This window comes from Mytilus californianus, unplaced genomic scaffold (assembly GCF_021869535.1).
Source record: "Mytilus californianus isolate M0D057914Y unplaced genomic scaffold, xbMytCali1.0.p SCAF_8, whole genome shotgun sequence".
NCBI classification, from domain to species: domain Eukaryota; kingdom Metazoa; phylum Mollusca; class Bivalvia; order Mytilida; family Mytilidae; genus Mytilus; species Mytilus californianus.
Window position 1 is genome coordinate 49,685,292 of NW_026262734.1, and position 27,317 is coordinate 49,712,608.

Sequence of the window (27,317 nt, forward strand, 5' to 3'; positions counted from 1 at the left end):
AATAGGCTGCGAAAAAAATTGTTACTACTTGACTGGCTTTATGGTACCAAGAAATATATCCTTTGCATGAATAAAATTTGATAAGTCTTCATTTTTCTATTCTAACGAACAATATCCCAAGCTGTATAATGAATTTTTGTGATAAAAAGAAAGTACTTCAATAATTTAAGTTTCTCTAATATATTCAAACGATAGTAAACAGTTTTACTATTTAATTGTGAATTTTTGTCCTATCAATTGTGTGACGGTCAGGTGTGGGACTTTGTGCCATTTACTTGCAACTCAAGACTGAAAAATTACCTTTAGTTATGACCTCATAACATTGTAAAGTCAATCGTTTACGGTTACAGAGGCGTATAAAACAGATAGTAAATACCCTTTTTTCAGATTTTTTTTTTTACTACATGTATAATCAAGAAAGACAAAGATTCTCTTGAAAGAAAGATGTGTAATTATGCCAAATGAAAATTAAACTATGAACTTTTTTGACATAGTTAGTCGTGAATTCTTTCTACTACAGCCCAAGTACAATGTAGCAATGTTGCATATTTAAATATAATTTTGCTTTCCCTTTAAAACCAAGTGTCTTGCTGACAGCAAGGATCTAAAACTATGCAAATCCTTGCTGATAGTTAACATGTTAAAGGACTCCCACTGATTAGTCAATTAACACATATCTGATCATATATAGACCATTGCGACACATATCGAGAGTTGTCTTATCTTGCGATCTGGACACCAGATGAGTCAAGGAGATTAGAAACCCAGTCCAAAAGAATTATTTCTTAATTTGAGTTATCTCCCTCAAAAGTGTCCACAATTCTTGTACATGGTTTGTGTAAGTAGAGTAATATGTCTTCCTTCAGACCATAATTTTGTGAACTAGCATGTTTAAGATCTGACATAGCCTTTTGGTCTTGTGCAAAGTATATTCATTATCTCATTAATGTATTGTTGTCCTGAATATACAAGTAAATTTGCTGCTGGACATTAAGCAGCCTTCAATCAATCATGATTTAATATTTTTGCATTTTTGGGTAAAGATTACAAGAAACGCAATCAAATCCCTATGGTACTGACTTGATATCTAAATCTTCCAAGGTTTACCACTACCTTTCTCAGTTCAAACAAATAGTGCAGTGAAATGATGATTATTAAGATCTTATCAAATCAATGTCAAACAATTCATTAATGATATGTCATACTTAGATATTCAAGTTACAATATGATGTGTATTTAAATTACAATAACTTTTTCCTTATGAAAATTTTCACAAGTAATCTATTGTGTATGAATCTGATAAAAATAGGCTCAACTACCGATGTACAAGCATGAACAAAGGAAGATAACTCAAATTTACAGTTTGCCTTGCTAACAACATTTCAATGTTTTATTTTAAATTCGCAAAGTTGCAAAATGAAAGTAATCTTTACCCTTCAGTGCTATCAAGCACTTTGATTATTAATTCTATTTTATATGATTTGTTTTTGTATGTCTTATTACATGATGTGTATTTGAATTATTAAAACATTATGTCTTAAAAGTTTCATTTTTGTGTGTTATATTTTGTAGCATATAAAGTACTTTTTGCATGAAAACAGTTCTTTTATAAACACTATTCAATGTGTGTGCAGGAACATAATTTTAGAAAATCATTTGGTGTCGCCAGCTGATAATTATATACTTAATTTATTCACAGCCTCTAAGCTAAAGCTTTGATATCAATATTATATATTTCTTTAGAATCTCATTTTTCCAAAAGTAGTTTTATATCATATCTTTCAGAGGCCATTTTTTGGGGGGGAAGGGGGGGTGGTTCTAACTGGGAAAAAAACATTCCAAATAAGCTTTGCAGTTTTGAGGAAGAGCAATTTAATGTTCTGTATCTTCAATCATGCTATTATTAAAACAAATATACAATGACCTCTAGATGACCTTTAGATGACTTTTAGATTTTGTGTTATTGGGTTGCTGTCTCATTGACATTTTCCCCACAACTCCTTTTATTCATAGAAATGTACTTTTTGACAGTTCTATGGGGCAAAGGTACAGAACACATAGTTGTGTCTAAAATGAACTATTTGTATTGGTAAAACTTTTTGTCTACAAGCACTCCCAACAGATTTAGTTGCATTTCTAATCATTCAGGCAACTCTGTACCAATCAAATAATCAGGTTCTAATAAAATGTACACATGGTTCAATTTTGAAATGTGCAACATGGTATTTAAATTAAATCATTGTTGATTGTCAAGTAGAAGTTTGTCTAATTGTAAGAAATCAGCAAATATGTTTATATATTGATACTGTATGGAAATGCTGTTTTCAGTTCGCTGAAAAGAATAGTCGTTTTTATGAAATTGAAAATACTTACAATATCTTTAATAACAGATTTGTAATGATATCTAACAAATTTAACCTTTTTTATTGTAATGTTATAATATAAAAATTTTATGAAATCCAAATATTTTAATGTCTTTATTTATTATGTTTTATGATTTATATAATATTTCTGTATATTTAGTTTTTTGTTCTACATGTATTTTAATGTCTTTCGGGTATTTTATTGTATATATAAAGTCAATTTATTCATTATAGATAAATTTTATATTTCATTCCAATAAAAATTTTAAACTTTTTAGATGTTCTGTTGTTCGTTAATAATGAAGAATTTCCCACAACTATAGTGAAAACCTTTAATTTATATACTTCTGTCAGACCCCTAAAAATTTGAAAGGACGAACCTCTTATAGAAGTTGTTTGTATTCTACATTGAATTTTAGTTCTCATCTTGCTTAATATAAAACTTTGGGATAAAGACTTTGGTAAAATGTACTACTTTGATTCATGGATTCATTTATTTTCATTGGTACCAATTTTTGTGGATTGAGGAAAACTTCGTAGATATTTGATTTCATGGTTTTGCTAATGTCTGCATACAAGCCTATAGAAAATTTGTACTTCATTAAACATTTAAATTTGTGGTTCACCTGTACCCATGAAAATTTGGTTTCAAATGAAAATTAATGACTCTAGAGGAAATGTGAACATTTGCAAAAAGTTTATATTATAACCCAATTTCGCCTTGGTTAACAACTCTTGTATGGAAGAGATTTGTCAGCCCATTGTCATTTAATCTTGATCTCATTTTTCACCCTTCACTGGTGCTATGTTATCAGAATGAGTTTTTTCCTCTTTTAACTGTTCATTTTAAGATAAAAGGTACATGAACTTGTTTTAAACATTATGTCATATGCCTTTTACCTCATGTTTTTGCATCAAGAATCAGGTTAACTTTCTCAGTAATTATACATATGTCAACAATGTATGAAATTTATTTATTTTAAGGGAAACATGTCATCTCACAGATAAAATCTAACCTTGATCTCAGCTTTACTGACCTTCAAAACTTAACTTCAGTACCGCACCCAATTTGATATTTAAGTATGTCACACTTGAAAAGGCAGTTGCTATCTTACTTGTTCTAAAAGCCACAACTAACATGCTCTGAGTCAGGTTGTTAGAACGACCATACTTCTACCACTAGTAGCTAAGTTCCATGTTGATTAGAGTGAGTTATCTTTCCTTTGGCTATATACATATTGAAACTAAACTTGGCTTATATCATCCTTATGTTGTCTCACTTTCAAAATTATATCTATATAAAATAAGGAGAAGTGGTAGGGTTTGGAATGAGACAACTATCCATCAGTTCAAATGACATGGATTTAAACAATTAAAGGTCACTATTCGGCTTTCAACAATGAGCAAAACCTATATCGTATAGTCAGCTATAAAGGCCCCAGACATTACAAAATGTGAAACAATTACAACAAAAAAATAAACTGCCTAATTTATGACAAAACAATAAACAATAACAGATATAACAGACAGCAACCAAAAACAGCCACTGAATTACAGGTACATACAGAATGTGGCAGGGTTAAATATATTTATGAGTGCTCAACCCTCTCCTAACTTGGAACAATGGTGTTACAGAACAAAATAAGAACAACCTGATAACAAGAGTGCACACGCTGAAATGTCTCGCCTTCTTTACTAACCATTGATATTATGTTGATAGTCCTAAGCATAAAACTTTTCAACAACTATCACATCAATTTAACATGATCCAAAAAAAATGAGGTAAAGGTCAGATAAACCAACTGGTCCATGAAATGAGGTCTAGGTCAAGTGAAAACTGTCTGATGGACATGAGGACCTTGCAAGGTACGCACATACCAAATATAGTTATCCTATTACTCATAACAAGAGAGAAATTAACATTACAAAAAATCTTAACTTTTTTTCAAGTAGTCACTGAACCATGAAAATGAGGTCAAGGACAATTGACATGTGACTGACGGAAACTTCGTAACATAAGGCATCTGTATACAAAGTATGAAGCATCCAGGTCTTCCACCTTCTAAAATATAAAGCTTTTAAGAAGTTAGTTAACGCCGCTGCCGCCGACGGATCACTATCTCTATGTCGTGCTTTCTGCCACAAAAGTCACAGGCTTGACAAAAACAGTTGGAAATAGCTTGACTCATCAGATCAGCAACAGGCACAACAAACAACTATGCACTGTTGCTTAATCTAAAATTCTGGTGTTACATGTTACACAAAATTTAGTGGGTATTATGCTACTACATGTATTGATTAATTTATATGGGTTGTTGAATGTCAGCGGTAAATATTACATGAATATTTCTGCAATTTGTACAGCACCTTTTGAAACCAAATGGTAATGAAACCATTCTGTTATGGTCCACTTTTTGGTATTATTTTTATTTTATTATTGTACTGAAATCCTTACCAGTTTAAAGAATTAATTTGAGTGTTTTCTTGATGAAAAGTATATCTGTTTTAAAAGTTTCCAATTTTGCTCCAATAGTATAGGTTCAATCTTGTAATTGTCAGAGACACAAAGCTGCATTAAAAGATTAAAAGAGATTCTCATCAAATGGTATAGAATAAGATATAGGGAAATATGATGTTTCAGACACATCTGTTGACAATTTATTGTCATACATAAGTTGTATGCCAAGTTCAAGATAGATGGAGGACATAATGTTTTCCTTTCATCTGTTGGTTTGTACATCAATCCTGCATCAGGTTAAAGTTTTGGTCAAAGCTATACTTCCTATCTACTGTTTTACTAACTTTCAATATGATGAAAGAAAGTGACTTAACTTCAATTATTTCAATACGTATTTTTCCGTTACCAGTACATCTAGATCTGTACCAAATAATTTCATATTTGGCCTTTTTTTGTCAGTGAGCCATTTTGAATCTGTCAGACACCTACTTCCTGTTTTCAAATATACTTAACCCAAATGATGCACCACATCCTACCATTATAGTAGTTTCACAATTTTTTGTTTTTGCTACAAATTTGTAGAAATATAGTATATTTTAATTATAACCTTGAAATTAATGCAAATTTTACAAAAAAAAAATTCATTTCAGTGGCGACAATGGGGTTTCAACAACAGAAGTCAAAAATCAAGTCTGAGATAAGTCACTTTCAAATTGGTCTTTAAACAATAATTTGATTAGGAAACTGAACTAGAGGCTCTAAAGAGCCTGTGCCACTCACCTTGGTCTATATGCATATTCGACAAAGGACACTCTCCAACATTGTAGACGAGAATAGAATTCATGACAAAAATCTCTGTTTTGTTGATCTTGTATTGCTGATCATCTAGTCTGTTTAGTTTCTCTCTATCTTTTTTAGTTTTTGTTCAAAACACAAAAGAGGGTAAACAAAAATCCTAATTTAAGGGCAATCCCTTCTATAAAGAGTGACAGTCTACTAATTATATGACTTGTTAGTAGATCTTGTATTGCTGATCATTTTTGCTTATTTAAGTTTCTATCTTTCTAGTACAATTTTATCATACAAGGCAAAATGCAAAAAATTGTAAAAATCTTCATTAAAGGGCAATAACTCCAATAAGGAGTCGTTGGACATTTTCCACCATATTGTCTGAATTGTAGATCTCGTCTTGATGATCATTTTTGGTTATTTAAATTTCTATCTATCTATTATAATTTTAAAGATATAAGGCAAAAACGCAAAAAATTGGTAAAAATAGTCATCAAAGGGCAATAACTCTAAAAAGGAGTCTACTGACGATTTCAACCATTAGATATATTTGTAGAACTTGTCTTGCTGATCATTTTTGCATTTTAAAATTTCTCTCTATCTATTTTTCAAGATAATAGGCAAAAATGAAAAAAAATGGTAAAATTTGTCATTTAGGGGCAATAACTCCTAAAAGAAGTCGTCTGACAGTTTTGACTTCAACAAACAATTGGTAGAGCTCAACATTCTGAACATTTCTGTTCCTGTTAGATTTTCTCTATTTATAACGGTTTTCAAAATAACAGACAAATACTTGCATTTTACCCCTATGTTCTATTTTTAGCCATGTCGGCCATCTTGATTGGCAGGCAGGGTCATCCAACACATTTTTAAGACTAGATACCCAAATAATGATTGTGGCCAAGTTTGGTAAAATTTAACCCAGTAGTTTCAGAGGAGAAGATTTTTATAAAAGTTAACAGACGACGATGGACGTTGGACAAAACGGACGACAGATGCCAAGTGATGAGAAAAGCTCACTTGGCCCTTTGGGCCATGTGAGCTAAAAAGGGCAAAGTCTAATGTAAAGATGAAAATTACTGACTCATTGAATTTTACATTTTTACATCAGTGAAATTGCAATGCATTGATGTATTTTGTGCATCATATAGGAAGATCCTCATCTCTAATTATGTGTGTGGCCTCTGTGAGATTAAATCCATCAATGATGACTGCATTGCTCCCAGAAAACTGAGTCACAGATTTCTAAGTTAAGATTTTTTAAAAAATAGAAATAGATAGATAGCTTAGGTTTGTTATGTTGTGTATATCGTAAGTCTAGAATCTCACTGTCCCTTTTTTTCTCTTCTTTTGCAGATCTTTAGCGGTCTCTGTAAAATGCATTCACAATGCATCTGGACTCAGGGAATGAAAAGATTGACTTTTGGTGTTCCATTTTTGAAGACTACTATGGTGACCCCCAAATTTTCTTTGTTGAACTTGTGATAGTTTCCTTAATATTTACCCCACATCTGTCAATCATGCCTCAAACATTGATTGAGATATAGATATGCTGTTCTGTGGACTTCTCATGCCCAGTAGTAAAACTCATGCTAAAGGGTGTTTGTCCATTTCGGAGTTCAGAATATATATATATATATATATATATACATAGCCACATTAGGTTAGAATAGTGATGTTAATCTGATGCCTTATGAAAGGAGAGTGTCAAGCTCTATGCGCTTTAAACAATCATTGCAGCAACTCTTTGAGTGGTCTCTAGGAAGACCAAATTTCTGCCCATATCCAACACATCCTCATCCAGTGGCAGTCAAAATTTCCTTCCCTTCATCCCAGTCTTCCCATTCTGCAGATTCTACCTATTGGATTTATTGTATAATGTGTTCTCATCCTGAATATTTATGAAAATTTACCACTGGAGGTTAAGCTAACAAAAACCTATCATAAATTCAACATAACATTCATAATGTACAGAAAGATATAATTCAACAGTTAATATACAATTTATTACACAATAACTATCAACTATTGTCTGATTCTGCCTTTTCAAATTGTACAGGGTCTCTATAGGTTATTGTATAATGATCATGTCTTCTTAATAATGGTTCCGATTTCTGTAATTCTTCTTGATTATCATAAACTGTGCTTATTATGGCCTCTCTTTCAGCAGTTCTAGTCTTGGACGATTTTCTCGATAATTTCTCTCCATGGTATCTACAAAGCATAAATTAAAAATTTAGAGATTTGTTTAACTGTGCAATTAAATAGTAAATGCTGATATTAATCTATCATAAATCGATTACATTGCACAGATGCTTAATATAAAAGTACCCTATCTAAATATTTTTTAATGATATTTTCATTTTGAATATTTGATTAATTTGAAACGAGCATGCAAGATATGCTGTCTTCCTTAACATCGGTATAATAATTCTGGGTAGTAAAATTTGTGTGAATTGCTTCTATGTAAAAAGTTTTAGCATTTAGAGTTTATAGTTATGTCCCCTTTTTCTTACAAAGTTATTTCCCATTGTACTTTTCCTTACAAGAAAATATAAAACAGATATATTTTTCTAATCAGGTTCACTCAATAATTTAAAAAGACAAAAATGTAGGATTATATATAATTTTTTGTATCATTTTAAATACTAAATTTTTATTGGAAGACTGGTACCTGAAATGTATTAACTACATGTAACTGAGTGGTTGATCCTACAAAATGAACTACAAATGTAGGCTAAGCTTAGAATAAAATGTAATTTAAAAAAAAAGTAAAATAAAATCATACCGGCTTAGTTTCTTAATTGTTGTCATTCAAAGACAAACTATCTTGATTTTCTTTTGAAATTCACAAATTTTCAAAACCAATAACAGGGAGGTATTTTAAATGCACCTACTAAATAATAACCACTACTTGGATTTTTCCAGTTCATGAACTTTATTTGAAACAACATTCTGCTTATTATCCATTAAAAATGTTAATAGTTTGGCTTATTGATCTATCTACTGCTCTATTTTACATTTCACTTTTTCTAAAATTGGATTATTAAAAAGTCATAACAGTTCATCAGAAGCTGTACGGTGGCTGACATTAAAAACAATTTTGATAAGGTTAAGTCATCAGTTACAAGACAAAGTAAACCTTCTTACCCTAATCCTGTTTTGACAGAAGATGGTTGTCCTTCATTTTCTAAAGCTTCAGCCATGCCTTCTGTAGATGACCCTATACCCTGTCCTTCCAGCCAGCCTTGCTTTTCTAATATCTTACGCCCAATGCCCTTGGTATGAACTTCAAACTTTCCAATTTTAGCTTGATCAGCAGCAGACACATTCATTTTCTGTCGTTTTTTTGCGATTCCAAGACTAAATCTATCAGTGCTATCGATACCGTCCCGCCATCTTTGAGACTGTCTCATAGCTAGAAAGTCCTTAATGTCCTTATCACCAGCACCTTTTTCGTAGTAAGCACTCATATCAACATCCCAATCATCAGTTGTTTGCTCATCAAAATCTGTAAGGAAATTAATAATATCAGTAAAACAAACTTGATCAATGAACTTTTTTAGAAATTCAACTTCTTATTGCTTAAAATTAATCTGAGGTCATATTGTTATCATCAGTCATGTCGGTACACATAAGAGGATTTAGCAAAAAAAAAAAATCACCAATCAAACTGTGAAACAGTCTGATTGGTGGTGATTGGAGGTGGTTAAACTGATACAAAGAGAGATACTTCAAAATTAAAGTAAGTCATCTAGAATCATCACCATTCACTGAAAATTAGAGAGAATTTTAACAAAATCACTTTGTTTCAAGTCCCTCAAACTTAAATAATAGTATATCATAACTCAACTGATGTACATTGGTTTTTTTAAATGTTTTAGGAGATATATACAGGGGTTTGATGGCACCCTAAAGCTAGCCTTCTAAGAAGTGGCCCTTGAGGTCAAAACTTATGAACCTCATATGTGAAATTTACATATTGTCTCATTGGCATTTTTACAACTTCTTCTTATTTTTTTTATGAACTAATGTATGTCATGGCAACTTAGATACTGTTTAATGTATGTCATGGCAACTTAGATACTGTTTAATGTATGTCATGGCAACTTAGATACTGTCTAATGTATGTCATGGCAACTTATATACTGTTTAATGTATGTCATGGCAACTTATATACTGTTTAATGTATGTCATGGCAACTTAGATACTGTTTAATGTATGTCATGGCAACTTAGATACTGTTTAATGTATGTCATGGCAACTTATATACTGTTTAATGTATGTCATGGCAACTTATATACTGTTTAATGTATGTCATGGCAACTTAGATACTGTTTAATGTATGTCATGGCAACTTAGATACTATTTTAAAGTGTTGTATTTTGTATGACTATTTTAATAGTAAAATATATTTGAGAGAACAATTCACAAGTTTCTGAGAAATACTGGGATAATTGATTGAAATCTAAATATTCCAGCTGAAGTCATGGTCATTAATTAAAATACTTCAACTGAAAAATAAAATAAATTATAACCTCCTTCCTGCTCTTTCCAGTACTGTGCATCTGTGTAGAAAACCAATCCACTTCCTCCTTTCTCCCACTTAAGTTCTATTTCATTCTCAAATAATCTTTCTTCATTCCGTTCCTGATTCTCTGGGTCGTCATGGAGGGCTTCGTGTCGTTCCCATTCCTCACAACTATCATTATCCTTAAAATAAATGTTATAATGATTTATCCTATAAAAATTAACAACTCAATTCTCATTTTTTCATTAAAATTTAATATAAACAGCAGCAATAACCATACAATTTTTAATCAATACAGCTCAGGAGATTTCCCTGTTTCCCCTCATACACAATTTAAGATGACACTGATTAGGCAGACGCCTTCTTATCTGTTAGGCACTGTGTCCTGCTGTATGGAAAGGTAATCTGTTTGTTTCATCATATTCAGTGGAAAGTAAATTAAAGGTACACTGTATACAAATACACATGGAAAACAAACATTTAAATGCAAAGTTTTTAAAGAATACCGGTAAATGGATGAGAACTAATATGGTACTTATAAATCGGTACTATCTTTTTTGCCTTTTTCATGTTTAATTTTGTTAGTTACAACATTTTAATAATTGATTAGTACCATTCTTATGAGTCAAGCACTTTTCAATTTATTTTTACAGTTTTTTTAATGTTGTGTTGTTACACCAATGCACAGGGTTGGACTTGACTTTGCCAGTCACCAATTACAATTTCATTTTTTATCTGGCACCATAATGTTATGTCTGTTCTAAGCTAAACTATAGTCATCACTGACAAGCTTCTTTGTTGAGATTGCTATTTTTGTATAGTTTTTTTGTTTGAGTTTCAATTATTGACTTGTGTTTGTGACTTCCCCTGATCACTGTTAGACAAGATATTAGATCACTGATGGCAACAGCTTACCTCTGATTTTTCGTCATTGTTATAATACCAGACATGCATTTCGAGACAATTGTCTGATGTCATTTTTCAAACATTGCTATAATGCTTTGTCAGTTGTTTTGTTTTTCGTGTTTTTATTTTGTTAAAATTATGTTCCTACCCCTTCTGAGTGATCTGATTCACCGATCATTTTTTCTTCCATTTTTTCTTTCATTCTCTTCTTAGTTTCTGGGTCACGTCTCCAATGTCTGTCTGACTTCTTCTTTTTATCACATTTTTCTTCCGTCTGTTTAAGACATTCTTCATTTTCTGAAATATTTTGAGATGGTCCGGCAATATTATTCACAACATCATTTTGAAATTCTCCCTCACTTAAAAGTTTATGACCTTCACCTGATAAACATGTAACTGTTTCATCTGAAAAATCAATTTCAACAATATCTCTCCCATAATCAAATGGAACATCTCCATATTTCTTATTTGTCCTTGTCTTAGGAAAGGTCAATCCAAGTTTTTTAATGACCACAGGCGGGAGTCTACATTGCTGGATAAGTTCAAGAAATACTTTGGTGGGTGTGCCAACATTGCCATTTGGCATCACATCAGGGGGATGTAACTCTGGTAGTTTTGATAAATCAGCATCTGTAAAGTCTTCTCTATCTGTAGGAATTTGTTTTGTTTCTGCTCTATTTTTATACAACATATCTGAATCTGAAAAGATATGAAAAAAAAAAACATTTACTGTAAAGCTTAAAATAACATTAAATAGAGGCTCCAAGGAACCTGTAAGAATGACCATGGGAAAGGCATCTACATTCAACATTATATGATTAACTCAATCTGTGCAAGAGTAACCCATTTAAAATATAGTTTTACAGTGTAATAAGGGCTCCGAGGTACAATGTATTACCATTAATTTTTCAGAAATTCATACAAAACAAGTACATGTATGAAGAGCCCTTTAGTACAACTGGTACAGTATACATTTTCCTTTAACAAATAAGGGATTAATACTGTTTTGTATTTATTAAATCCTGCCATTAAATATTTTAATTGTCATTTGTGAATCCGGTTTATTTTTAAAATTTTGTGTGTGATATGACAGCCAGGGGTAATACTTGTAGTTGTACAAGTGTTTTTAATTCAGATATTTTTTACTTTTTCAAGTAAAAAAGTCTTATTTTCTTCTACTATTGAATTTCTCTTGACTCCATTGCTCTAATAGACATGATAGAGTGTTTTATTGTATGTCATTAATAGTTGTCTTTACTACTGTATTCATTAAGTATAATTTCATGGACTATGAAAATCTCATTTGTCTGGTATCTTCAAAATACTGCTTATTTACAAGCCTCCAGGGAGCAATTTTTGAAGGCCTTGTACAGTTACTGTAAAACATCTTTGTGCATTAGATTTCTTTGCTTAGTTCTTGAGACAAAAGGTTGAACTCTAATTAAAAAATTAATTGGCAAGCCAAAAAAATTCTGTTTAGGCATGTTTTCACCTCCCAAAACTTGAGAATTTAAGAGGTTTAATACAAAATAAAATGCTCCGCAGGGCGCAGCTTGATACGACCGCAGAGGTCGAACCCTGAACAGTTGGGGCAAGTATGGACACAACATACAAGCTTGATACAGCTCTGAATTTGGATTGTGATTAAATATTTGACACAGCATAGGTTACTGACACAGAATGAATGTGCTATGTGGTCTAAGAACTTAAAAATTTTAAATTGGACATTCACCTATTATGGTCCAATATCCAAAATCTAAATACATGGTTAGATTCAGCATATCAAAGAACCCCAAGAATTCAATTTTTGTTGAACTCAAACAAAGTTTAATTTTGGACCCCGATTTGGACCAACTTGAAAACTGGGCCCATAATCAAAAATCTAAATACATGTTTAGATTCAGCATATCAAAGAACCCTAAGAATTCAATTTTTGTTAAAATCAAACTAGGTTTAATTTTGGACCCTTTGGACCTTAATGTAGACCAATTTGAAAACAGAACCAAAAATTAAGAATCTAAATACACGGTTAGATTCGGAATATCAAAGAACCCCAATAATTCAATTTTTGATGAAATCAAACAAAGTTTAATTTTGGACCCTTTGGACCTCAATGTGGACCAATTTAAAAAAGGGGCCTAAAATCAAAAAACTTAATACACGGTTAGATTCAGCATATTAAAGAACCCCAAGAATTCAAGAATAAAACCCCATTGAAATTGGTCGAGAAATAAGCAATTTATACGAAGTACATGTATCTTCTTTTGCACAATACTGTGCAATTGAATATTTCTTGCTATTGCGCAATACTGTACAATTGACAATTTCTTGCTATTGCGCAATATTGTGCTATTGGATATTTCTTGCTATTTCGCAATACTGTGCAATTGAAGATTTCTTGCTATTGCGCAATACTGTGCAATGGAAGATTTCTTGCTATTGTGCAATAAAGTGCAATTGAAAATTTCTTGCTATTGCACAATACTTATTATATAATAATTTACACATCCTGTTTGGTGTGTATCTCCTACCATATCATTATTATTTTCCTTTTAAATATAAATCAGAAATAACCAACTTAAAATGGAAAATTTAAAAAGAAAAAAAAAGGAAAAAAAAAAATCCCCCCAAATTTTTTGAAACCCCTTATGATTCATCACCCCCAAACTCAATCCCAGCCTTCCCTTTGTGGTATGGTACCTTGCAGTACAATTTCAGAGAGATCCATACACTTGAACACAAGTTATTGTCCTGAAACTAGAAAAATGCTTGTTTTTTTCCCCTTTTTGGCCCCTAATTCCTAAAATTTTGAGGCAATTACCCCCAAAATCAATCCCAGCCTTCCCTTTGAGGTATGGTACCTTGCAGTACAATTTCAGAGAGATCCATACACTTGAACACAAGTAATTGTCTGGAAACTAGAAAAATGCTATTTTTGGCCCCTTATTCCTAAACGTTTTGGGCAATTACCCCCAAACTCAATTCCAGCTTTCCCTTTGTGATATGGAACCTTGTGGTACAATGTCAGAGAGATCCATACACTAACACACAAGTTATGTCTGGAAGTTACAAAAATGCTTATTTTTGGCCCCTTTTTGGCCCCTAATTCCTTAACTGTTGGTACCATAACCCCCAAAATCAATCCCAACCTTCTTTTTGTGGTATTGAACCTTATGGTAAAATTTCACGGAGATCCATTCACGTAAACTAAAGTTAGAGTGCGAAAACCAATGCGTCTTCGGACGACGACGCCGGACATCGACGACAACGACACCAACGTCATACCAATATACGACCAAAAATTTTTTTAATTTTTGCGGTCATATAAAAAATGACTTGTGTAAGTAAATTTTTGGAGAAGATTAAAAGGAGATAATTCAAACCTTGAAAACAAAATAAAAATCTTACAAAGTTACTTAAAATGTAGACAAGTAAATATTACTTACATCTTCAAGTAAATAAAAAGGACTTGTATAAGTATTACCCCTGACTGTATGAGTAATAATAATGGCTGGGTTTTTTGGTTTAATATTTACCTTCAATTTAATGAAATGACACTTGATAAAGGAGTAGGGGCATTAAGGTCAGGTTTTGGCCCAAGAAAATAAAATGTTTGACAACTATACCAAATTGGCATATAATGTTAAGAAATGCATAGAGTCAAGAAATATAAATGAAAAACATAAGATTTTTTATCTGATGACATCACAATTACGTCATAATATGTACCGTTTTCATGAATTAACAATCTTAATTACAATGCTTGAGCAAACATTAATACAAACATAGCAAGCAAGACAACCAAAGTCTTAATCTACAAGCATTAGGAAATGAGCTCTAAACGAAAATTAGATTACATTAATATTGTATTCTATGCCTACGTCGTGTATGATACCACAGGCACTAGACATTCTATCAATAATAATAAAATATTGGCAATGAAAAGAAAATAGTGTCAATGTACATGTATATACATTGACACTATTTTCTTCCCATTGCCCATATTTGATTATTATTGATAGAACGTCTATAGTGCCTGTGATGATACATGTACATATTTTCTTTGCATAAATTTGCAAATTGACTTTAAGTAAAAATGTGTATATAATCTTCAAAGGCGTCATAATCACTTGTACTAACAACAAAACACTTATACAGATCTGAAAATACCTTCATGTTTTATTCCCAAGGCTTTGGTGGTTTGGGACACCGAAATTTTAGAAATGTAGCACAATTGTGATATTGAATCTCCGTTTTTGTCTAACCAATGTTTTCTGTTGTACATTTTGATCAGGTTATCTAAACGAATAGGTGTAGCGCGAAATACACAACAGAACGTCTTTACATCGTTTTTTATCATATCCTTGTCTGCAGATTTGGGAAGCATTTGTTTTTCTGGTCGGTGTCTGAAGTGGAAACAATGAAACCCATTTGTTTCTATGAACTGTGAGAAAAAGTTCCTTAAATCTGATGAATGATATGTTACTGGAATATTGTTAACAATTCCATAGACAATTTCGTTGTTTTGGTTCGTCTCCATTTTTGACTTTGGAAATCCCCTTTGACGATAGTATTTAGATCGGAAACGGAGAGGAAATAAGAAAAATCCGTATGTTTTAGCTGTGTTTCAAAAAATGAAGATATGTGTGAAAAGTTTTGTTTAAGATAGTTTAGTGTAAATTACTTTAATGGGCGATGGTGCTACTCACAGAAAGTTAAGATTTACTACCATTTTCACCCTGTAAATATATATACTGACGTTTAAAAATCCTTAGATAGTGCTCCTCACAAAGGAGGAATATACCAGTAACAATAACAGTCTGTATCAACCCAAATATTTTCAAAAAGGCCATCAATGAACAAGTAATAGCTTTTCTTAAAAACTAGCCGTCTCATAGCTGATGAAAGTGGAAAATGATTTCTCTTAGTAGTTTAATTCGTTCAGAATTGTATGCAAGTGGGTTACAAAAATTATAAAAGGCTTATACAATTTTTTAGATTACCAATTTCTTTTGGGGAAAGTATTAACACTGGAAATGGAGAGGTAATGTCTTTTTATCGATTATTTTTTTTTCAAATAGATATCGGAGTTGTTCGTTGACTTTTTCTTTGGTTGTTTGCTTATTTATTTGTGTCAGAAAAGTATGGCCGCTTCCAACTGAAAGTTTTTCGTTCATAATAGGCATCGAAAAGTGTAGAGAGTGAAGCGTAGTAAAATTTAAACATATAAGAACACAATTAATATATTTATTTCCAACGGTATCTCACATCTTTTCAAAAATGATCCTTAAAATGTAAAGCTTCACTTATATGTATGGTTATTTTTGTTGTCGATGAAGATATTGTCTATTCATTGTAGTTGGACTGCAATGTGGAATGCCCCACGCCTCTTTTTCTATGTTTGAATAATGAGTATCCTTACAATTAAATTTTTCTTTTTTCAGGTTATTTGGTTTTATTGGACTTCTTGATTATATTTTTTGATGAAAAATACTCAGAGTCGTGAGACCGGTAATTTGTTATATAAGACCTATTGTAAGCGCCTGAAATTCAAAACATAGTAGTTTCGCCGCCATTCTTTTTCAAATTATAATGGACGTCGTTGGTTATAAAGAAGGTGATAAGTTCTGCAAAGCTATTTTAAGTTCACTATGAGACCATCAACATAAGAGAATCAACAAATTTGACCAAAAACTTTTATTAAGCATACAGCTTGATACTGTATCTTTTGTTATTGTTTTACTTGTACATATCTTCATATTTATTTACTATACCATTTAATGCTGGATGACGAATAAGGCCCTTATCATACTTACCCTTAAAAGCTTGACATATTGGATTGACATAATCTTTTGTGGGGGAACGTTCGTATGTTGACATATACATGTCTTTTTGTTTTATGATCATAGTATATGTATGTTTATACGTGTTTTACAATTCTTGTAGAAAACATACAATTAAGAATAATCTTTTAAAACGCCAAAAGTATTTTCGTCTTTTAAATTTATAATTTTCTTTCATTTCTCTTTCTCTCATATAGCATGTCTAGTATAAATAGTCAATAAACCTCAAAACAAACATTAGAAGTTTGTTCCTGACCCTGCTCATAGTTTCAAGTAATATCTGAATTATTTTTTGCTTTAAAGATTATTTTTTGTAACAAAAAAATTGTTCCGGCGTGACATTTGTTCCGCCGGAACTTATTTCATAGGAAATATGTTCAACCGGAATTTATATCACAGAAAATTTATACCCGGAATATATATTATAAGGAAATATGTTCCAGCACTGTAAAATTTGTTCCGGAACTAATTTTTTTACTAAATGTTAAATAAGTTCCGGGTGTTATAGATTAACATGATGCATTAACTTTATATCAAGCAAAACATTCTATAGTTGTACCTGACAAGTTTAATATTCAACATTGAAGTCTTTAAACAACACGACAAAGTTCAAAATAAGGTAAATCTTTGAGAAATTCAAATTAAGTCAGCATTTATATTGTACATAGATGATATGATTAAAAAACAAATGCACAACTATGATTAACAACTGTGACAAATATTTAAAACACACTATTTCATTTTTCTACAAATTCTGATATGTAGTAACATATGCTGAATTGCAATATTCATAAATAAATGATTGATCTATAAAAAAATTCTGATGGATTTTTCTTATTCTTCGTTTTTCTGCCTCATTAAATTATTGTCATTTGGGTATTTTTTTTATGGATAATGTAATTAAACATTTTGCTATACTCCACAGAATCCATATTGGATGTTTACACCTTTTATTTATTACATTATCAATATAATACATGTTTTTATAATGTACTTGAATTATAACATTAAACTCACTGATAACAATGCTCAGTATAAAAGATAACTTGTATAACCAGTGGAACACATTTCACAGACAAGGAACTTATTTTACCAGGTAAGGAAAAAATCTCACAAACCCGGAACTTATTTCACTAGGTAAGGAACAAATTTCACAAACCCAGAACTTATTTCACCAGGTAAATAGTGGAACTTATTTTATAGAGATGGAACAAATCATATAGAAATTATCTGTGAAAAAAGTTCTCCCAGAATATATTTTCTGTGATATTTGTTCCACTGGAACTGTTTTCACAGGAACAAATTTTGGCTCAAATATTCACAACTATATATATATTATAATTAGACTTGGGAGGATAAAAAACTTTAAAATGTTGTAATGACATGTCCATTGAAGAAGACCGTAGATTGAAATTTAGAAGTAAATTGTCACGTTTTGTTTGTTGCTTAATTGGGTTGCTGTCTAAATTAATTATGTATTCTTCACATCTCCTTTAAAATCATTCATAGAGATTAAACATTGCTTAAAATATGTTAGCATACATGTATAATTGCTTTTATCGTCTGAGAGTAGTTTTTTGTTCTTCTTATATTCCCTTTTAGATATATTTTTAGTCTTCTATTCTTCAACGTCTGCTATCTTGCTAGGAAATAAACGGAGTTATATTTTTAGATTTATAGAAAGCTTTTGATCTGGTTAATCATATTATTTTATTAAAAAAGCTTGAATATTATAATGCTTCAAACTGTACACTAGACTGGTTTAAGTCATACTTGTTTGAAAGAAGTCAACAAGTTAAGGTCAATAACGTCATGTCTAATACTAAATGCATAAAAACTGGTGTACCACAAGGCTCTATACTTGGCCCTCTGTTATTTATTTTATATATCAATGATTTACCACTGAACATAGAAAATTCATTAATAGATTTATATGCAGATGATTCTACATTACATAGTAAAGGTAATAATGTACTTCAGTTAACTGCTAACCTTCAAAATGATATTCATGTAATTGAAAACTGGTGTTCGCAAAATTGTATGAAACTAAATGCCAAAAAGTATAAATCAATGATTATTGGTTCAAAACAGAGGCTTTATTCAACTGGGAACAGTTTAGATATCAAAATTTCAGATAAACAAATAGAGAATGCAGATTGTGAAAAACTTCTCGGTTTATATATCGACAAAAACCTAAATTGGAATGAGCAAATAGATAAAATGTCATGTACAATATCAAATAGAATCAATTTATTACAAAAGATAAGAAAATATTTACCTATGCATATACGTATTATTTATTTTAATTCTTATATTCTGCCATTATTTGATTATTGTTGCAATATATGGGGAAGTTGCTATGAAAGTGGAATAAATAAACTTAACAAGTTAATAAAGAAATCTGCTAGGGTTATAATACACTACAAAAGTCTAAAAGTCTGAAAAGACCAGTTTTTGTCTTAATTTGCATGAACTTTTACTCGACATTCTCCAAAAGTATGACTTGTGTCTTAATTTTTCTTGACAAATTCTCATTTATATTAAATTTGTATGAAATTTACTCGACATATTCTCGACATTCTGAATATGGTCTTAAAATTTCTTGACAAATTCTTGACATTTGAATGCTGTCTTGAAATTTCTCGACATATTCTCGACATTCTTATTTTTTCTCAGTATGGCTTGACATATTCTGAACATTTTGAATCGTGTCTTTAATTTACTTGACAGTTCTGAGTTTTACAAATCATGATAAATATTCATGATATAACTTTAATCTTTATTTCTCTTTATATGATATACTGTTGTTTCAAGTTACACTTCTTTACAACAAAAATAAAAGTTGGGCATGTAAAATAATTGAAAATTTGGGTATATAAATATTTTTACAAATGCAAATATGGCTATGAAATCTAAAGTATAAAATAATTCAAATGTGGGTGTGTTGATATAAAACAATTTCAATGTGGGTTTTTAAATAATTACAAATTTTGATTCCTAAATCTTATAAATTAAATGATTGAAACCAATCATACTGTAGACACATTTCATTCTACATTCATAATATTCAATGTTGATATGGTAAATAATTATTATACCAAAATGTGGTTTATATAAATAGCAAATTATGATGATATACAAACTGAGACTACTATAACACATGTGTTATAGCAGTCTCAGTATACAAATCATTCATTTAACAGAAGAAAAATTTGTGTAATGTCATCTGTTGGAATATATTAAGTATTACACATGGACAGGATGTTCCCCATAAAATTAAGGTATTCCACACCCCAGAGTACACGCAACTGTCAAATAGAAGTTATTGCTTTACCTGTAATCAGCCATACAACCTAACAGTTGACCGACCATGCCACTACAATTTAAAAAGTTTGTTAATAGATGAAAATCATCATTTTGATGAAAAAAAATTGAACTGAAATGGATTTTCTTCATCAAAATTATGAAGTTAATTATTTTAACATAAAAACAAATTGAATAATTCCCAAAGATTAAAAGAAAATATTATCTACTCAAGGAATAATAAAAAAAATGTATTTATAATGGGTCCCAACAATGATTTCTATAGAAATCATCGGTCTTATGAAATGGTTCTCAAACAGACATGCATAATATAGATCTAAACATTTTTTTTTCAGGAAGGAGTTATCACAAATATTTATTTTTGATAAAAAATTATGAAATTCAACACTCAAATTTGAATAAAAAATGTTTTTGGGTTGTTCTAAAAAATGAATAAGGTTTTTGAATCAAGATGGGAACAAATTCTTTGACCTAAACGAAAGCCCCCCCCCCCCTCTTTTTTTTAGCCTCATACACCCAAAAGATGAATTGTGGGGTCCAAAAGAGATACAAGACACCTATTTTGGTAAAGCAAATTTGACTGGCAGTTTTGCGAACGGCAAAAATCTAAATGCTGTTTGTCAATACCTTCGACTTATATTCCAAGTGAAAACAATTACTTAAATGTTTAATAAAAAAAATCAAAATTAAACTACATGGGGGATTATTCAGGGTATTCCAACTTAGTTGCACCAAAAGGGTATCTTACTATACCAAATTAATCCTTGATTCTTCAAAGTTTAGTTTAGCCATAATAAAAAGGAGTATACAACAGCAATAGAATGTCATAAACAGTGCAGAATAAGTCTGTTCACATTTCAGGCGAATTTTATACTGTTGAGATAGTGTCAAGACATATTTAAGACTGTCAAGAATGTGTCGAGACATATTCAGACATTATTTAGAATGTCAAGAATATGTCGAGACATATTCAGACATTATTAAGAATGTCAAGACAGATCAAGACAAATTTAAGACAGTCAAGAATTGGTCGAGACTAATCCAGACTCTTATCAGATGATACAGGAAGTGTCGAGAAATTTTAAGACAATGTTCATACTGTCAAGACACTTGTCAAGAAAAATCAAGAACCTTATTAGACAAATTCATACTATGTCAAGAATTTCTAAAAATTATTCAGACAAATTAAGAATGTCGAGTAAAAATTCATGCAAATTCAGACAAAAACTGGTCTTTTCAGACTTTTTGACTTTTGTAGTGATAGAAGCTGACATAATGACATCATCCAGTTTGTTGTTTAATAGTTTAAACTGGTTAAATGTGGAAAAACGCATTCAATATCAAAAGGCAATACTTGTATTTAAATCATTAAATGATATGGTTCCTAACTATTTACAAGAAAACTTTCATTTTATTGGTAATCAGAATTATAATTTACGTTCGGCTGATGAAAACTATTAAATCTTCCGAAACCAAAAACAAACTTTTTAAAGAAAAAATTTACATATTCAGGTTCTCAAATATGGAACAGTTTACCAAATGAAATAAAAATGAGTAATACACTTGTATCTTTTAAAACAAAATGTTACATATTTTTCATCAATTGTGCAAATTAATATGCTTTTTCATTATTATCTAGATACAATTGTATATTGTGTATATAATATCATTATAATATTGTATGTACTTATAAATATGTTATTATTATTTTGAGGACTCTCAGGAAGATTAGTTTTAACTAATGGGATTATCCTCTTGAAATAAAAATTATTTATTTATTTATTTATTTATTTATTTATTTAGGAAGAGCTCGCTCGGTAGATCTAGACAACATCCGATCTTGGGGTGTGTGTAGGGGAACTTATTATGTAATGAGTGGGAGGGATGAGTCGCTGGGATAGGTCACTATTTGAAACTTTTTGATATTGCATGAGGTCGAGAAATTTATGCGAAATATAAGACAAGGTTGATGATTGAATCTGAAACTAATCAGATGTCGATATTTTTTTTACAGATGCAATTAAAATCACCGCCGGGAGATTGTGTATATATGTCTCTAAAATCACTTTCGTAAATATTTAAGATATTTGTCAAATCTATTTACTAGTATCTCCCCATGAAATAGCGTAACAATGATAGCTATGTGCAGGTATATATACTTAAAAATATATGATATAGCTAGGGTAACCACATGTATGTTCTTTTATCATTCAATATATATATATATATAAAGGGTTGGGTATTGGATGTATCAGCTGCTCACCCATGCCATAGAAAGGTCGAAGTGCCTCCACCCCCGCCCCCTGAGATAAAAATTCTCGAGTGTAAGTTAATATTAATCGAAAAGAAATTATTTTATGTTTCCGTTTTAAAATGTTTGTGTTGCCTTTAGATTATCTTACTGAGTATAAATAAATATAACCTAAAAAAAAAACATTTTCCTAGAAGTTTTCTTATGTTTTCACGTATAAAATGTACGTCACAGTGAGCGACTGGATTGAAACAATCACGTGTGTGTTTACAAATCTTCAAGAAATTCGGGTATTTATAGATAAGTGTTACCTGTGTACCGATATGCATGATTGGTAACCAGGCAAATCTATTTACTAAAACAAAGAGTTCAGATCCTACACTCTACGGGATTAAAAGACATTTACTAGGTTTGAATTGTCCCAACCAATCAACGAACTTTAATTATTTTACAGCGTCAGTAATATCTTCCAATCAGGTAGTAAGAAAGCCTTCAGCCCGCAGACTGTCCATCGTTCAACTCTTAATACCGTCTCCGAGGAGACGGTAATAACAATTAAACATAATCTCACATTGAGCTTTTGTTCATGCAAATAAACAATTATTGACGTACATATATACATGAGGGTGTGGATGGGGGGTTGCAGAATAGGGAATAATGGGCAAAAATTATAACGAATACGGCAGAGAAAAATCGACCAAAAAAATAAAGAATAGAGAATATTAAGATGCTAAAATATAAGGAATAGACGGATAATGGGCAAAATGTATAAAGAATAGAGAAAAATGGCCTAAAAAATTAAAGAATACAGACACGGAGGACCCCCATCCAGACCCTCATACAGTACCAGCATATACGCGGAAATTACTCCAAAATTGGCCATCTGTTGATGAAGTCATTTCTAATTTCCTAGTGCAGAAAAAAAACGTCTACAATGCATTCATGAAATTGCCCGATGATAATTAGAAATGAGATTTTAGCAATACTTGTTATTGTGTGTTTAAAGACAGTTTTTGTTTTGTTTTCTATAAAACATACTTTTGACAGCTACTGGCATGTAATGGTTCACTTCAAACTGTTTAGATTTTTTATAGTATACTTGCGACTTATAACGAGGTTTTCGCAATATGATAGTCCACTAAATTTATATTTTTTACACTTCGAAAGTGCTACATACCTTCATATATTTTTCTGATCTTTTGGCGGGAAATTATACTTTAATAATGAGCTTATTTAATTTCATGCAAAAAAAAAAACCATTTGCCTCAAACTACTCCTGATTAACTGCAGTTTGTATGGCTTTTAGATAGATTTCTACAAACATATAACAATATTGAATAGAAAAAAACCGTTAGCATAACTCGATCTGTTTAAATCGTGATCTTGGTTGAATATATGTAGTATTTGTTGAAGTTGTTAGGAATAGGTACATGCTACATAAATTAAAGAATGGAAACGGGGAATGTGTCAAAGAGACAAAAACCCGACCAAAAAGCAGAAAACAGCCCAAGGCCACTAACATGACTAATGGGTCTTCAACGCAGCGAGAAAATCCCACACCCGGTGGCGGGCTTCACTGCTGGCCCCTAAACAAGAAGTCCGATTTCGATGTTAGAATAGGTAAAAGAAGAAACTAAGTAAAATGGCAATGATTATTATGAATTAACAAAATCACATGTATATTATTTTTTATTTAAACAACATTATAGATACAATTTCAAATGACAAATTTATGATATATCACAAATCAAATAACATTATTTTCTCTGTGTGCATGCATGTACCCGTATTTAAAGAAATTGTCTCCGCCGCTCCACCAGTGGGTTTAGAACAAAATTTTATGACGAATGAGAGCTACCCAATTGTGAACTTTCTATTTCTATGTAGCAACATTACAGCAGTGCCTGGATATGGAGTATGTATCTCCCAATTGATACGATATTCCAGAGCTTGCATTTTCTATCATGATTTCCTTGTCAGAGTGTTGCTACTTACCGGGAAGCTATTAAACCAAGAGTTCCAACAGGTGAAGTTGCAATCTTCCCTTCGAAAATGTACAGACGTCATTCGAGCTGGCTGACCGTTATGGAATGACTGTTTCACAGATGACGACGGATATGTCCCAATTGTATAGTAACCACAATCCCGTCCTCTTTTCCTCGAATGTGACCTACCGAATTAAACTTATCACCGGCCGTATGTACTTACATGAGCAACACGCGTACGACAGGTGTCACACGTGGAGCAGGATCTACTTACCCTTCCGAAGCACATGAGACCATCCCGGTTTTTTGGAGGGGTTCAAGTTGCGCAATCTATCGTTTTCTATGTTGTGCTTTGTATACATGGTATACTGCTGTTTGTTTTTTTGATCATTTTTCGTTTTTGCCATGACATTGTCAGTATGTTTTCGACTTATGGGATGTTAACACATATAAATACAATGTCTTTCATGCCAGAAACTGATTAAAAATGAATTTGATTGCTTTTAGTTCACCTATTGTCTTCAAGAAATTATAAGATTTGGAAATCGTTACATGCGTGCAAGTAATTATAAGTCTGACATGCTGAGCAGATTTTTAATTAAAATGGAACAAAGGAAAAACAAGTCAAAGCTAGTGCACAATTATTAATATTTGACAATTTTATTGATAACTACGATATTTAGATTCTCGATAGAGTATCTGATATTATTTCTATTCAGTAGAACAGTAGATTTAGATTACAATGGAAATTAATAATTTTTTTTTATTATGGAAGTTCATTCGAATATGCAGTACTATTTACAAACGTACCATAGTCAATATGAAAAAAAACCATTGCTACATGATCAAGTTATCATAAACTTTATACCAAGCATTTAATGAGGGTCTGGATTGTAGGGGGCCTTCATTTCTGTATTCTTTAATTTTTTAGGCAATTTTTGTCTATTCTTTATACATTTTGCCCATTATTCTCTATTCTTTATATTTTAGCACCTCATCGTTCTCTATTCTTGATTTTTTGGTCCATTTTTCTCTACAAGTTCTTTTTTTTTGCCCATTATTCCCTATTCTGTAAACCCCCATCCACACCACCTTCAATGGTAATAAGATATTTATTTGTATAAGTTTAAAAAGGAAGACAAACACAGAATACTATACAAACCATCTCGGGATGGAGAGTTGTCTCATTGGCACTCATACCACATCTTCTTATTTGCATATAGATAACAAGATAACAATAAGGATGATTAATCATATAAATTTAATTGATAATAAGAATGACAAATTGCATGATAACAATGATGATAATAAGAATGACAAATTGCAAGATAACAATGATGATAATAAGAATGACAAATTAATTAATAACAATGATGATTATAATAATCATAAATAAACAAATCAATAAATACACGATTATCAACTATAGCAATAGGAAAAGGGAAGGGGGAGGATACAAATACACCCTTGTTTCCCTCAATATTTTCATGCAACTGTTTTTATTTCCGATCCTGACGTGTAAACAGCATCTGTCCACTGTACTTGTTTACATTCTTAGCATTATTTCAAAGTCTGAAATTCTTTTCCGCCCTCCTGAACGCTTCGGAGGAAATCCGCAACAATCACTTTGCTTGTCATGTTTGCGAATAACGTCAAGTACCCTAATAATTGCAATCATTTTGCCAAAAAAAAAAAAAAGCGACGGAAATCTTATTGGTTTTCTTAGAGACAAAACGATTCGTATTTTCATCATTTGTCATTATGTTTTTCGACATAGCTAAACACACTTCTAGATACACAAAACGCTCACATTAAATCAACAGATGAAGTCTCCTATGAAGAAAATCGCATGCGTCGTCCACAAAAAGTCGGCTTTTTAAATAAGTAATTATTATAATTAGAATATCTCCCAAGCATTTATTCTTTATTTAAAAAACGGGAAAAAGGCAAGGAATATTATAAAATTGTTCTTTTTCGTATGTGTAAACCTCAAGCATGCGTGAACTCATTTCAGAATCTTGGATAGTTGGGAAGTCGGTTCAAACACATTTTCCATGATTCAGTATGAGTTCAAAATTAAATTCGTGAAACTATAGCAAATCAGCCGGGATACATCATCTACAAAATAAACACAGGAAGGAATATTAATACGTATTTCTAAATCTGAAGTAAACGAAGGTGAAAAAAACCCAACTCAAACTAGGTGCAATTTGGGTGCCCTCACGTCGATTGAATTAATTTCACTATCATGCATATTAGAAAAAAAAATCCTATTAGACATGTTAAAAAGTAAAAATTAAATTAAATTAAGTTCAATTTGTGTACCCCACGTGTAAAGGGTAGCCTATTCCGTGTGAAGGAATAAAGCTCCTCGTGTATCTCGCTTTTCTATCCAATAAAGAGAGCTAAATTCTTCTCTTCTCTTTGTTCCACGTTAGACCGCAGTTTGTGCTGTTAAAAATTGATTCATATGTTTCTCCCATGATCTGACGGCTGAAATTTCAAATGACGTCAGCACACGTCATGTGTCACCATAGCAACAACCTCATATTAACTCAACTTTACGTTTACATATTATAGAAGGCGAGGTGATCAACCCGGGTTCGCCCCACATTAACTCCTTCTAAAATGAGGGGTAATTTTAATCCTGGTTCGCCCCGGGTTAAGGCGTTCACACTATATATACAAAAATTTAACCCGTATTAACTAATTCGGGTCGAATCTGGTTTAAAAGGACACAGTGTGAACGGGGTAATTTATTGTCGTAGGCATCGCCATACTAATTCCCAACTACATCATAATCCTCATACTTTCATCTCGACATCTTTACTACGGTACTGGCATTACTTAAATGATAAATTGTCTTT

General features: G+C 31.4%; 1 protein-coding gene across 1 annotated transcript; it reads right to left on the bottom strand.

The window, feature by feature from the left end:
• Window positions 1–7,574: 7,574 nt before the first annotated feature.
• LOC127712139 (G patch domain-containing protein 3-like) lies at window positions 7,575–15,620 on the bottom strand. Its single transcript, XM_052218404.1, has 5 exons — window positions 15,218–15,620; window positions 11,196–11,746; window positions 10,149–10,323; window positions 8,761–9,121; window positions 7,575–7,824 (listed from the first exon to the last, which is right to left on the bottom strand). Exons 1-5 carry the CDS (start codon window positions 15,585–15,587, stop codon window positions 7,632–7,634), a joined length of 1,650 nt encoding a protein of 549 aa, XP_052074364.1. The 5' UTR covers window positions 15,588–15,620; the 3' UTR covers window positions 7,575–7,631.
• Window positions 15,621–27,317: the final 11,697 nt, after the last annotated feature.

Bases quoted from the DNA above. Each gene is read 5' to 3' on its own strand.
- LOC127712139 (XM_052218404.1), bottom strand. From the start codon at position 15,587: ATGGAGACGAACCAAAACAACGAAATTGTCTATGGAATTGTTAACAAT. The intron at 10,324-11,195 runs GTAGGAACATAA...ATTTATTTTAAG, and splicing joins AATCAGATCACTCAGAAGGG to GATAATGATAGTTGTGAGGA. The intron at 9,122-10,148 runs GTTATAATTTAT...ATTTCCTTACAG, and splicing joins CTGGAAAGAGCAGGAAGGAG to ATTTTGATGAGCAAACAACT.